The sequence below is a fragment of the Rhinolophus hipposideros genome (assembly GCF_964194185.1).
Source record: "Rhinolophus hipposideros genome assembly, chromosome: 15".
Lineage (NCBI taxonomy): Eukaryota > Metazoa > Chordata > Mammalia > Chiroptera > Rhinolophidae > Rhinolophus > Rhinolophus hipposideros.
Genome location: NC_138061.1, coordinates 33715070 through 33730529, shown reverse-complemented (window position 1 = coordinate 33730529; position 15460 = coordinate 33715070). Strand labels below are relative to the sequence as shown.

General features: G+C 37.3%; 1 protein-coding gene across 1 annotated transcript in view; it reads right to left on the bottom strand.

Annotated features, from left to right (window-relative positions):
• The window catches only part of ASAH2 (N-acylsphingosine amidohydrolase 2), a 63058-nt gene that overhangs the window by 30218 nt on the left and 17380 nt on the right, over positions 1–15460 (bottom strand). The window contains exons 8-9 of the mRNA XM_081074176.1: positions 2501–2621; positions 831–956 (exon numbers count right to left, since the gene is read on the bottom strand). Of these exons, the coding sequence (XP_080930302.1) occupies positions 831–956; positions 2501–2621 (247 nt within the window). The remainder of the gene's footprint in view (positions 1–830; positions 957–2500; positions 2622–15460) is intronic.

The following is a 15460-nucleotide window of genomic DNA, read 5'->3' as shown; positions in this document are numbered from 1 at the left end:
AGAATATATAGCCCAGAAATAGTGCTTAACAAAAGTAACATCACAGTTGAAATGTTCTAAAACACAAATAAGAACCCAAAAATGAGCATCTGCTGATCATGTCAGAGTTGAAAAATCTAAATGATCTTGGAGGGGGGAAACAGTTAAATAAATGATGGTACAGCCACATTTGTCTTTGAAACCTAATGCTGAGACTTAGATATAGTCATAAAAAGATTTTTAAGACAAATTGGGTGGAAAACTCAAATCCTGGACCAATAAAAAAATAAATAAATGAGTTATAAATTTTTTTTCATGACTGCAGAGACAAATACATAGGGAAAGGTGTGAGAGTGGTAACTTCTGGGAAGGAGACAGGAGAGAGAGAGGGAGGTAAATAGAGACTTTTACTTTTTACTACTGTCTAAGCTTCCATGCAAGCTTAGACAGCTTTACAGCAAGATTTTATAATTTTAAAAGAAAGAAAAAAAATGGATTATATATTGTTTAAAAAAAAAACATGAGAAATATCTCAGGTAGGCATTTTTCATACTATCTTGTGACTTCAGAAATGCCAAGGCAAATGTTTCCAACTGTCCAAGTTTTGGGAAGGACACTTAATCTCTGACATGTAGTAAATTATCTCATCATACAAAAAAAATCACAATCAGATGGAAAAAAATATAATTTTATCCAATTGAAAGTTACTGGGTGATTTGGAGAAGAGCAGGTACTAGAGGTAAGCAGGCCAGTGTATATTTGAGGAAATACTTGTCAATTAATGATAAATATTTAAACAAAAAAAGGTATATGAAATGCAAACACAAAGATTTCATGTCACAATTACCTACCCCACCAATGGGACAAGTGCTATTGGCGTTATCACAAGACTCTCCTGTGTTGATGCAACGTGGGCCGCGGGTATTGGGGGACACATCTCCTAGGTTGGAGGAAGCAAAAGCGGCAACAAATGGACCCTGCCAAAAGAAACAGCCAATTGCCTTTTTATTCTTTCTTATTTCCCATGACTTCCATTAAAAATGTAAACATTCAATCTGCTCCAGTGAACTGTTCTAAATCATTTGCACACAATGAAAAGGGGGATGTACAATATTCTGTGAAAATTTTTTATTTCTGAAAAGGCTCGCATTGTAGTCAGTGTCCAAATTATTACCCTTGATATTCCAATGATCAATAAAGCTGTTTCGAGCAGGAGAGTTTCAAATTTGCACCTCAAACAGAAACATTTTGACAAGAAACACAGTGTTGAAACAACAAATTACAAAATACTGAAACATAAGCCCCCTCTCTGGTGTTGTACTTGGAGTTCTAAAAATCCATTCGCCCTTTAAAAATAAATACCCCATTGGTTTAAAAAGAAAAGAGCCAATCCAGATTATCCTGCTGCAAAACTGAACATAAATATAGCATCCACCATCCAGACCTGCCCTTCAGTGTATCTTTTCTCTATCTCTTCAATCTGAAGTAATAATACATAACCTTTGAGTATAAGGCATTAACTTCAACCCACTGGTCTACCATTCCATCTTAAATGTCTTAAATTTTCTAGGGAAAGAGAAAAGCAAGTATTAAAGATCATGTGTCATTTTTGATGCTAAAAAGATCATTTATCTCAAAGTACCCAGCACCCAGCCAGTGATCATAAATGGAATCTCCTTTCTTTTCCTTAAAACACGGACTAAAATGAAAAAATAAGAGTTTTGCCAACAAAGGAACTAAAAGATCAGACCAAATGTACATGGGGCTAATAATATCTTTATCACAGTGACTGGGGCTCTCATCCCATGGTATATATTCTTCTGCATTCGGGGCTTGGATGCTGGTGTCAAGCAGAGCAGGGTCCCTTCTCCCACTTATCTATTTGCAGTCTTTATTTTACACAGATCTGAGGAGCTTCCGGGTGTACATAGACTGGGTTCCCAGCCCCCCCGTCTCTGCTCCTGTCATTCACTGTGTTTCAAAATTACTAAAACAAGTCTGATGGATTAGGGTTGTCTCTGATTTAGACTTTATTACAGGGAAGTAGAACCAAGTCCTTGAAAGGAAATTCACCATTAAAAGGAAAGTCTGGACCAGTGAAAAGGGCTCATCACCTATCCTCATTCAGGTTCTTACACCATTAAGAATGTGCTTAATACTTTTATAACGCTGAAAGCAAAAGCAAATATCAACACGGTTTGTCATATATTTAGAAGTTGATAAAAAAAACTATTATATATGGCAAAAATCTTGAAATTGCCCTCCTTTATCTAACTTTATCATAAAGTTACAACTTTATGAAGCCATTAATATAAGCAGTATTTGACACAAAGCTTATTAGTCATTTTTCATTTTTCTTTCCCTACTAGAAAGAATGGAGAATTCTTTTTATCAAGTATATCAGTATGTGACGTCCATGATGACACTTTACTCTGAAGATTTGAATCAGCTATTCTGAACACTGCATAAATTATGATACTGAAGGAGCAAAGATGGAGCTTTCAATGACATAAATTCTCACCTGTCCAGGTAGATATCCTTTGTTCTTTTCTTGCTCAAAAAGGTAAGATGCATAGCCCATATTGTCACTATTTACAAGATGATTGCTGTTGTTCATGCTGACTGGGTGGATGGCAAACCAACTGTAACAGAGCAAGAAGCCCTAAGTTAATGGAGGGAACCAGATAACTGGGCCAAAAATGGTGACTGGGAGCTTAAGTTTTCCACAGCAGGAAAAAAAAATCAATGACAGGCATTCCACATTTAGGTTCTTTCATTGTTAATGAGCTTAAACTACTAATAATATGCTCAACAACACTGATCATTTACTGAAATTAAAAACACAAATTTTTTTATAAATATTTCATGATCTTGATCTTCATCATAAACTTTTAACAAGAGTCAAGAGTGGTCATTTAACAGATGATATACCTAAAGAACTAGACATAGTCTAGTCTAGTCTAGTTCTTTAGGTATCTTTATGTAAAGAACTAGGCATAGAATAGACATAGACTTTGTCCTTCAACACCTGCACACATATAACTATTCAAATCAATCCAATCCAGTAGATATTTACTGAGAGCCTACTGTGTGCCAAGTACTAAATGAACTGCAGTTTACTCTCAAAATTTTACAGAGGACAAAGATGTGAGCAAATGGCTTTAATACAGTGTGACAACGGTTATAAAGAAATAGGCATCTGTTTGGGGACCACAGTTGACGAGCAATTAATTCTTAAGGGCATTCCAGGGAGAGGGAACAGCAGAGTTACTGCACAGAGGTGTGAAAGAGGATGCTATGAATAATTCAATATGTCCTTATGCATAGTAATACCTTGTTTAAGTGTAAAGCTGCATAGTTTACAAATTAATGTCACATCTGTTATTTTATTTGAACTTCACAACAACCCTTAGAGATAGGCTATTAACCTCCACTCTGTAAGGTGTCTTAGAGAAGCAACTTTGTCATCCACCTGTCGTAAATGACCAAAACTCAAGTTTGGTTCTGTGACACTTTGTCCAGTGGCCTTTGCAGGATCAAACCTCCACATAGGTGAAAAAGAGACTTTACAGAATAGAAGGTTGTAAAGCAGGTTAACTAGGGTGTTCAAGAAAAGAGAGATGCCAATTCATAATGTTTTAGGCTAATTTAGGATAAAAAAAAATCTTTTGTTGATTTAATTCTTTGCTGAAAACTTTTTAAACATTTCAGTTTACAGTCCTACATAAGTGATATAATGCACAAAACTAAACATTGATCAGACGACTGGGGATGTTTTTGGACTTCACAGCCGTCACTCGGGATTCAATTCTCATGGCCCGGCAAATGCATATGCAGATCAGAGGTGGCCAGCACAATGCCCACGGGGGCTGGTAGGCAACATAAATGACTTACACGGGCTGGCACAATAGGGCCCGGTGTGGACTCTGCAGATCTGAAGGCATTTGCCAGGTCTAAAGGCTGCAGCCTCTACTGTGCTGCAGCCAGATGTTGCCTGTGGGAGTGCAAGCCAGGACTGCCAGATCTTCCAACTATTTCAAAAGAAACCAGGAATCCATGTTTTGATGAAATATTGATCTATTTAAAAATTCTTAAAGAAATCAGTGTTATGGAAACAGAGGAGGGGACCTGTTACCAATTAACAGACTTAAGACACATAGCCAACATATGGAATCTGTGAACTGTATTTTGATTCTGATTCAAATAAAACAACTGTAAAAAAAAACTTTATTGATACGAACAGGGAAAACGGAACACGAACTGGGTTTTAGATCATACTAAGAAATTATTTTTAATTTTATGGTTTGTAATCATGGATTATAGTTATATTTTTTTAAGGTTGTTGTTTTTTTTTTAATCTGATAGAGCTACGCACTGAAATATGTATGAGTGAAACATAATATCTGACATTTGCTTTTAAATACTCTAGCAAAACACACAAACAAAAAGGAGCAGAAGGATGAAACAGAATGGCAGAATAGTGCTAATTATAGAAGCTGAATAATATATATGTGGAGATTCATTAGACTAATCACTCTAAATTGGTATATACTTAAACATTTCCATCATAGTTTTTTTTTTTTTCAATGTTGACATCCATTTTAATTTTTTTTTTTTTTAAACAGTGTTAGGCCAAATCACCAGTCAATTCAGTCCCCAAGGTATATATTTGCCACTGTGCAAAAAGGTACAGAAGTTTAGGCTAAAGGTAGTTCTAAGTTCATCCCCTAGAACTTACTTGCAAGGTTTCCATGTTTTTAAAAAACCTTATATTAGGTTCTTCTTAATTGTTTGTCTCTTTCTCTTAAAACTCAAGTGCCAGGGGAAATTCCACTCAAGTAGTGTTTTCCAATTAGTTGGAGTCACAACCTCTCCAACAAAAGGAAACCTGTAGAACTGGTTTGAACATTCTGAACATTCTGTCATCATTTAACACTTTTGAGGTGAAGGATTTTCCATACAGAATCTCATTTTATTCTCACAAGAACTCTTTGAGTCAGATGCTGTCATTATCCTCTTTTGACAACCAAAGAAAAGAAGTCTCAGAATAATGATGTAACCTGATCAAGGTCACGTAAGTATAAGTCAAGAAGTAGGACTAAGAATCCAGGTTTGCCGGACCATAAAGCTCATGTTCTGATCTATGGGATACTGGCTATGGGATACTGGCTCTGTCCCTTCTGTTCATTCACTTGCTCATTCAATACAAATTTAGTTAACTTTGACTCTGTGCCAGGTGCAGTTTACAGAGAGATGAATGAGTCATCATCTTGCCCTAAGAGATGTGACATTTGAACTGGATCTTAAAAGATGAGTAAGAATCTGGCAAAGGGGTCGCTGGAAAAGACTCATTCATAGCACAGGCACGCAGAAGGGATGGGGAGCAGTGTGTTCAGAGAATGGATAGTCACGGTGGCCAGAGCAGAATGCACAAGGGCAAAGAGAGGTAGCGGTTGCGCCATTCATTGAATCAACACAAATTTATCAGTAGCCAAACATGTGGTTGGCATTGCATTAAACCCCAGGGAACATAGAGAGAAATGAGTCATGTTCTCTATCATCGAGGAAACACAACAATACCTGTGGAGAAAGCAAATGCTAAGAATTTTGGTCTACTAATTAGACTACAAATTTGAATTCTTGTTTATTTCATTGAGTTCTTTTTCAATTATTTTAGGCGTTAGAAAATTAATTGAACTTTTTTCTATAAAAATGAAACAATAAGTATTCAAAAAAGTTATCTAAATTTCAGGATAAGAAGATGCCCTATTTTTCCTCCCCTGCCCTTTGAAATATGTGCTATTAACAATATCAGGCTTGTGGGCAGCTGGATGGCTCAGTTGATTAGAGCGTGAGCTCTGAACAAAAGGGTTGCCAGTTTGATTCCCACATGGGATGTTGGGCTGCACCCCCTGCAACTAAAGATTGAAAACAGCAACTGGAGATCTGTGCCCTCCACAACTAGATTGAAGGACAATGACTTGGAGCTGATGGGTCCTGGAGAAACACACTGTTCCTCAATATTCCCCAATAAATATATATATATTTATTTATATATACATATATTTATATATATATTTATACATATCAGGTTTGTCACAACAACCAAGTACTATGGTAGTAGATAAATATTTACAAAACTATGAAGAAAAATGGTCAGTTTAATTTAAGAAAGCTGTACTCACAACTTATTGTATATGATCAAAAAGTATTCATGAAAGCAAAGTTCAAATGACAGGAGGAAATGTTTGCGTAGTTTCAAAAAAAGTTAGAGTGTAGACATAAAAGGATGAATATGTCCCTGTTAATAAACATTTTAAAATAATGATTATGTCACAGCTAGAGTATAGGAGAGGAAGCATGGCTCGACTTGAATCAGCACAATACAATCGAAGTACTGAGGAAAGTCAAGAGATTTGAAATTGCATCCTAGTTTGTAGCAAAGTTAGTTAAAATTTCGGGATCTCTTGCTTCCTAAGACTGAAAAAATAATACATTTTAAGTACATTTTGTGAATCAATAAACAGCAAATTAATATAGAATATTATAATTTTCTCCTCCTATAGAATTGAGGCATTTGGACAAAAGATTTCTAGGGCCTCTTTAAATTCAAGCATATATACTTCCTACTCTGAAACAGAAAAAAAGCCAAACATAAAAATTGAGATTCTTAAATATTCTAAAAGTAATAAACCCATGCCAGATTCCATACTCTCAGACCTGGGCCACCGTGTCCCACATGTAGAAAGGTGACTGACAAAGCAGGTAAGTGGAGGCTGAAATCCATTACCCATTTGGTTCACCAACCTAGGCACCTTGGTCAGCCCAGGGAAGGCAGCACCTGCGTATGTGTGATTTCCACCAACGTCCTTGCTCTCTCCAAACTAAGCGTCCACTAATAGGGAAAGAGAATATTGTGCAGCCATTCAAAGGTAGTGTTCATGAAGACGTGTAATAACATGGGAGCTCTTTGGTTAAATACAATATAGGAAGCTGTAATGGGTTGAATAGTGTCCCCCCAAAATTCATGTCTACTGGAACCTCAGAATGTTACCTTATTTGGAAATAAGGAGTCCTTAGCAACATAACCAAGACAAAAAGCAAGTGAGATCATACTGACTTAGGTTGGGCCCTAAGTCCAATGCCTGATGACTTCCTAACAAGAGGAAAGGAACAGAGAGACAAGTAGAGACTTAGAGAAGTATATGATGTGAAGAGGGAGGCAGAGATGGGAGTGATGTGTCTACAAGTGAAGGATTGCTGGCAACCGCCAGAAACTAGGAGAGAGACACCGAACAGACTCTTCCCCACAGCCTCCGGAAGAACCAACCCTGCCAACACTTTGATTTGGGATTTCTGGCTTCTTGACCTGTGTGAGAATAAATTTCTTTTGTTTTAAGCCATCCAGTCTATACTAATTTGTTATGTATGGCAGCCCTAAGAAAGTAACACAGAGGCCATGTATTTTAGTGGCTAAGAATATAACACTGGAGTCAGACACAAGTTACTTATCCTGTTTGAACCTCAGTGTCTATATTTGTAACATAAAGATAATACTAGCATCTACTTCATAGCATTTGACAATTAAAGGAACAAATACGTCGAAAGTACTAAAGACTGGTCTATACTAGAATGGACTAATTTAGAATGGACTAAATCATCACTACAGTGTTGTTGATGATGCTGATATTGATACTTCTGCAGCTGATGGTGATGATGAAAAGGGAAAAAGAGATACAAAGCTCTGAATGTGTGTGTGTATATACATATTTAATAAGATAAATGTGACGTGTGTGTGTGTGTATTCAACACATGTATATTCAACTTACACGATCCAACTTACATGTCTCAGGAAGTGAGAAAGCCTGTCCTCCTGTGGCAGAGACTTGAGGTCTCACAAAATGCGCATGTGCTCCTCTATTTCCTAGTCCCACTAGCAGGGCAGAGCATGTGAATAGCTCTGGCCAATAATATGTGTGCAGAAGGACTAACCAAAATGTATTCAGCTTCGTATGAAATAAGTCTGTATTATGTTAAGCCACTGGAATTTCACATTGTCTGTTGTGGCACGAGGCACTAAGTACCCTTCTTAGCACACTTCTTTGCACCTCCCTTACAGCCTTCCTCAGCAGTTCCACTACAGACTATTTGAGGGAGGAGAGGAAAGGGTGTTTCACTGTGTTGTACTAGAAGGTTTATTGGACCTGGAATTTTACCCAAGGGGCAACCTAAATTTTAAAATAGACTGCTCAGATTAAGGAAAGACAATGAGCAGTAGCCAGAGAAACCCTTCTGAAGGTACGTAAACTTGGTGGCCAGCATCCTGGAGAATCTTTCTCCAGAGAAGAGACGTACATCCTCAACTATTCCTTTTGTTATGTTCAAAAATTCTGGATGAGAAAGCCCTTCTTGATGATGTTATTGGAGAGATAGCTGGTTTGGCTGGATTCCATTAAGTTACTACAATCAAAATTCTTGTATCCTAAATGGCATGATTAAGCCATCAACAAAAATAAAACAGGAAATGGGCAATAAGAGTATTTTTTAAAATTCAGCTTAACTAGACGTAGAAGAAATCAAAAGGAAAACAACAGTGATTTGTTTTTGTTTTTTTTTTTGGTCTATTACTTAGCAACAATTGTAAAGTATGATAATACCAAGGTTGGCAAGAGCACAAAAAATAACACTCTGCTCACGCTTGGGTAGCAAGAGTATAAACCAGCAAAACCTTTCCAGAGGGCCATTTGAGAAAGCCTTATTAATGAGTATTCCTCTTTGGCTCAGAAATCCCACCTCTAGGAATTTAGCTTAAGGAAATCATTGGCAAATATATAAGACATGTGTTCGAGAATGCCTACTACAGTGTATTTTATGATGAAAAATACTATAAACGAAATATCACACAATTGCTTGATACACATCACATTATCATGCATATAACGAATACAGCAATTTTTAAATGGTGATTATAAAACACTAAGTAGCATTGAAAGATATTCATAAGGTGCTTCTATGTAGCCACGCAGCAGCTTAACCTTTGTTTCCTTCTACCTGCCCCCATATAAAGGAGAGTCTGTAAGACGATCCTTTCAGGGACTTTGCTATACCTTTGTGTTTGCACCCAATGCCTCTCTGTTTGGTCCCAGAAAGATGACTGGACAGTCAATGACGAGGAGATTCCTCACGGAAGGAACAACTCAAGCCAGACACAGTCATGGGACCAACAGGAGAACCCCCGGGGTTCACAGAGGTGGGCACAGCCCCCACCTTCCTCAGGCTAAAGAAAGCCTCAGCCTCTGTGGCTGCATTCCTTCCCAACATCTGTAAGGGAAGTAATTCAATGAGGTGCTCTCCATCTATTCATATGCATATAGGTTTTGTCCCTTGGGAAAGTTGAGACTTACAGTCCAGCTGTCTGCAGGTAAGGGTGATTGACTCTAATCGGTTTTCTATTAAGATGTATGAGGTACGCAGACCGTGGAATAAATAATGCTAATGCCTTATGTGAATATCAATAAAAGTCACCAGTTGGCCTGACTCGAGGCTCCAGTCTTCCGCGATTACGAGGCCCCCTGGCCTTCTGAGATTTAACTGCATCAAGTCTTTTTTTTTTTTTTTTTTTTTGCATCAAGTCTTTGCTTCTTTCTTTTTTAAAAAACTTAGCCTAAAGCTGCCCCTTTTCGTTCCCTCCCTGCCCGTGTTGCACTGGACGCGACACTTCTAAATAAAAAAAAATGTTACTAAGTTGTATACACAATAAAGTCTCACTTAAAAAAATGTATAAATATGATTAGGCAAAGGCTATTTAACAAAATGTTAATAGAAGTATTATCAAGTCCCAGGCTTATCAGATGATTAAAAAACCAGTTGATAACACGAAGAGTGAAGTCTAATGTAAACTATGGACTTTGGGTGACGATGATGTGTCAATGCAGGGTCATTACTTGGAACAAATGTACCTCTCTGGTAGGAGATGTTGATAGTGTTTGACAGTCAGGGAGGGTGTGTGTGTGTTGGGGGCTAAGGGATACATGGGAAATCTCTGTATTTTCTGCTTAATTTTGCTGTGAACCTAAAACTGCTCTAAAAAATAAAATTCTACTGAAAAAAGAAACAATTCCAGCCCTGGCACAGCGTCACTTCTACCCTTTCCCATTGATCAAAGCAGTCCCAATGCCAGGCCAGTTTCAAAGCCTAGAGAAATCATCTTCACCTCTTACTGGGGGCTGCCACGGTCACTTTGTATAGAATATGTGAGAGAAGAGCTATTATTGCAGCCATCTTTAGAAACTACAATCTGCCATTTAAAGACTGTTTTTTAAATCTCTATTCATCCTCGAAAAGGTCACAGAAAAAGAAAAAACAAGCACTGAAAAAGTGAGACAAATAGCACAAAGTGAAGAGTCATAGAAAAGTCCAGATATATAATCATCACAATTTCTCAGACTAAACTCATGAATCAAAATACAAAGATTGTCAGAGTGAAAAACAAATAAATAAAATGATATGATATTCATAAGAGACACCTCTAAAATATAAGGACCCCAAAAAGTTGAAAGACAATGACATAAAATACATACATGAAAAATTCTAACATGCAGAGAAATGAGCTAGCTATATTAACTTGAGAGTACATAGACTTTGAGAGAAAAAAAAATCATTGTTAGATATGGAGTCACTATAAAAGAAAACACTTGGTAGTCTCTCAATATAGGGAGATAAGATTGTTAACATTTTTTACAGTAATTTAAAGTTTCTAGTGCCCAGAGTGAAAGAAACCAAGTACGCATCCACATTTCCAGAATGACCTTTTAGTCATGCCTATTTCTTATTATATGTTCCACATAAGGATATGGACAGAAGAAAATGTACCTGAATATAAACTGTGGTTGACATTGGGAAATATAACTTTGTGTTATTTTTTTTCTTTCTACTTTCCTATATTTTTCAAGTTTTTCTATGATGAGTACATATTATTTCTATACTGGGGGGAAAAAACTTCAAAAAAAAATAAACGCCTTTTAAACCACTTTGGGTTAAGAACTTTCCAGGTATCCAACAATCAAGTAAGTCCAATGTCTTTTGCCAGTTAGGACAACTGGTTTTATGGCTTTGGTTTCTAAACTTGGGACAAATTAAATTAACAAGCATGATTTATCTCTATTATCAGTCAGCTATCATGACCCACATCACCAAAAAGCCCTTAGTAAGCACCTTCGCTTTACATGGGGATAGACCAGAAATAGGATGAAAACTTACTATACAGCCAAGACCTTGACTCCACTGGAGAAGAACACACACAAGCTGATAGGAAAGTTGGGGGAGGAAGACAGCATCAATCTTTACAACAAAATAGAAGGGGCAGAACAAGAAGGAAAAATTCAATGAAGGATATAGGACTAGAAAGCAGGGCTTCACAAACCAGAGTTGATATTAACAGAGAAGGCATTTATAAAGATAAAGATGAGACGAGGTGGAGAAAAGAGAAGAGGTCAAGAACGGGGATACGAAAGTCAATTTGGGGAATGTAATCAATAATGTTGTAAAGGTTTTGTAGGGTATCCGATGGACACTTGTCCCATTTAGGAGACCACCTCAGGGAAGATGTAGATGCCTGATCACTGCACTGTACACCTGAAGCTGAAGCTGAACAATAATGAATGTCAACTACAAGTTTATATATATTTTCATATATATAGTTATATATATATATAATTTTTATATATAATATATATATATATAGTTACAAGAAGCGGAGTACAGTATTAGGAATAGAGACAGTGCAAATGTAATGGCCATGTGCGATGTCAGAGGGGTAGTGGATGGGGGTAGGGGGGTTGTCACTTTGTGAGGGATATAAATGATAAATGTCTAACTATGACATTGCGCTATGCACCTGAGACTAAACAAATATTAGAAAAAAAAAAAGGAATGGTGAGTGAAGGACAGTTCACTGAGTTTCCTCATTTGCTATCTGAGTCGGGTTAACTGGACTAAGGGAAGAATGTAGAGGCTAGAATAGATATCCATAGGATATAAACAGTCAGACATTATAATTTAAGAAGTCATAGTCATAAATGGAAGAGATTTACACACACACACACACACACACCATGAATGTGTTCTGTAAGTCAATATATTTGAATAAATTTGTGTAATTTCATAAATTGGATTTTTCTAAGTGTGTACACAAATTATTCAAATATTCTGAGCAAATCACTGTCCCTGTTGTTTTTTAAAATGTGCCTTTAAAGGCATGACCCTTTGTAATTTAATTCATCCCAAGTTTAGAAACCAAAGCCATAAAAACCAGTCAGTTGTAAGAATAAAAGGATTAGCATTATATAAAGCAGAAAGCAATGGAGCAATCCTTTAAACACCTGCTCAGACCTTCCTTACAGCTCCTTCCTGATGAATAGGAGCCTCGTCATACCAACTGCTAGTGCTGAAAAGGTTAAAAAAAAAAAAAGGAAGGAAGGGAGAGAGGGAGGGAGGAAGGAAGGGAGAAAAGGGTCCATGCCACTCTTACAAACTCAAGGAAAAAAAACTTATCAGAAGCAAAGAGATAGAAAAAGGCAAGAGAAGTGAGACTGTCCTGTTGCACCATACTTGAGGAAATGAGCCACTCCCAGAGCTGCTTGAACAGGGCGACTGCATGAGAAGTGGTTCTCCACCCTTCAGAGCAACCATTCAGATTATCTGCCTGTATGACTTTCCTTTTAGTGCAGAGATTTACAACCTCTTTGTTTTCTTTCTTCTAGTTTCTTCATACACGTTGTGTCATATTACATAAGGATCTCCCAAGACTCAGTGTCATCTTCTCCACTGGATGACAGACTGTTCTTTGAGGGGGTCTTTCAGAGTCTCTCAAAGTGAATTTTGTGAATACCACACAGCTTACATTTTAATTCAGAATTCAGAATATTCTAAACATGTTCTCCACATCTGGAGAAGAATCATTTACTGTTTCTGCATAAGGTAATAGCAGGCAAAAAGATAAAAATATTTTCCTTACAGAGATACCTGGAGCAAACAGTGGCCTCACATTTGTAGAGGACTTAATAGTCTATGGAATAGTTTCATACACATAATTCTATTTCATTTATCAAGGCAGCACACATCCTAACCCTTCAAGAGCCCCCAACTCCCAGCTCCAGCTTAAAACCCTTGGATGATTTTCCATTTCCTTTGGTATAAAGACCAAAATCTTTATCATGGTACCTAATTTCTACCTTTAACTTTATCTCACAAAACTCTATCCCAATGTCCTCTGCATTCCAGCCACACAGATCTTCTATCAGTTCCTCAAATGAGCCACAGGACATTTGCACATGCTTATTCATCTGTCTTAAAGTACTAGTCTACCTTCCATTTTGCCAGTTAACTCCTACCCTTCCTTCAGTTTTCAGCCCCATTGTCACTTCTTCAGAGAAGGCTTTCCCAGTCTCCCTGACCAAGTCAAATCCCTTTAAGATAGCTCTACATACCTTCCTGTCTTAGGACTTAATTCAATTATAATTATACATGTATTAATATTAATACGTGAATGCATTTTATCTCCACCAGTAGATTGTAAGTTCTATAAGGGTAGCAACTACATCTGTTTTTGCTTATCAGTGTATCCATAGTGGCAACTTAGTTCATGATACATGTATTCCACAATATTGAATGAATAAATGAATGATCTGTGTGTAGAGAAATGTTACATCCATACTTGATAAATCTGGAAACTGAGTCTCAGAGCATTTAAAGGATTTGCTCAAGGAGCACAGACACAGGTATTTGATTCCAAAGTATTTGATTCCTTAATTCAAGGCCAGGGAATGTATCATTTTAAGGACTGGAAAGTGTTGTATGGCACATAGTACGTGCCGAGTGCAGACTTTGCTGAGTGAAGAAATGGAAATAAACATGAAAATAGGAAGGAATGCATTATGAACTTCACTATGGCTTTCAGTGTGAAGAAAATAGTCTTGGTTGTGACACTGGGCAGGTCACCTCACTTTTTGAGGCCTTAGCTGAAGTCTGAACTGGTGATCTCTGTGCTCTGCAAATCTGAGATTCTGTGCTTCCAAATTCCTGGAATCCCACGTTGGGATTCCACCTCATAGCAGACACCTACCTGTGGTGGCTGAGTTATTTAGTAGCCCAGGTTTGACTTTATGTTTTGGATAATTTTCAATGCATTCAAAGAGCAATTATCACTATGCAAGAGAGGAAACGGCAAATGCATTTATGTTAAAGATATCACATGGTGGCTACAGAAACAATGGCAAGTTATTGCGGAGTATTAGCACAGCAGATGGAAAAGTGTTGTTATGACCTTGACAGTTGACCCTAGGACTTCTAGATAAGTTATATAGTTCTTTGTGAAGAAGCAAAGAACATCTGGGCAAAAGGATAGCATTGTTATCTGTTGGCATTGTTAAATGATTCAGAAACTAATAAAAGGGTATCATAAATACTCTCAGTCATTCAGCCAAGACTTAGGTAGAAACTGTAAGGGAAAAGCCACTTTCTTCTCTCAATAAATTTGGGATACTCCATCTAACTATTCACAGATACACACTATTATCCTGACTATCTCCTAACAAAATTCCCCACTAATGTGCTCCACAGTCTAGAGCTAGCTTACCTTTCCAGATTCATCTCTCAGCCACTCCCTGACTCTGTCTGGCCTCATAACTCTGTTATTTCATGACTCTATGAGAAATTCCATGGCTCCTTCAAGTCCAATTGAAATGTCTTTTTCTCTTCGAAGCTTTCCAAATGCTCCCAAGTAGAACACGGTGCTTGCTCCCTCCTCCAAATTCCCACGTTTATTTATGCCCAGGTGACAGCACTGATGGGCATCTGACTTAGGTTCTGATGACTTGTCTGTCTGTCTGCCTCCTGTTCCAATCACCCCACTAGCCTATAAGACCCTTGAAGATAGGAACGTATGCCTTATTCATCATAAATACTGCAAGTACACAGTTGCATGCCTAACATTTAGAAAAATCTATTGAGCTAAAAGCCAGGTGGCAACTAATCAGTAGATGAATTTATTATAATAGGAGAATCAGTCGTATTACATCAACCCATATAATAAAGTTTACCAGGTAGTGTCCTTACTTTAAACCCAAACAAGTAACTCTAATGCTAACAATTTTAAGCACTCTGATATGCCAATAATGGAGTTTTACAAGAGGTATAATATTACTCTACTTCTTATCTTTTAGCTAAATTATTAAAGTTTTTTTCTATGTCAGACACAGACCTAGAGATCTGGATGTATTATCTCATTTAATCTTCAAACCACCCTATGAGTTATTATTGTTCTCATTTTCAAATAGACTAGTTGAGGCATATGTAGATAAGGTACTTTCCACAGGCCTCAGGGTTAACTGGCAGGGCTGGGATTTGAATCCAAGTTCTAAAACCTACACCTAAAATCTGAACTCCTCACCACCATGCTGTTTTCCACCTAGCTAACCCTAGT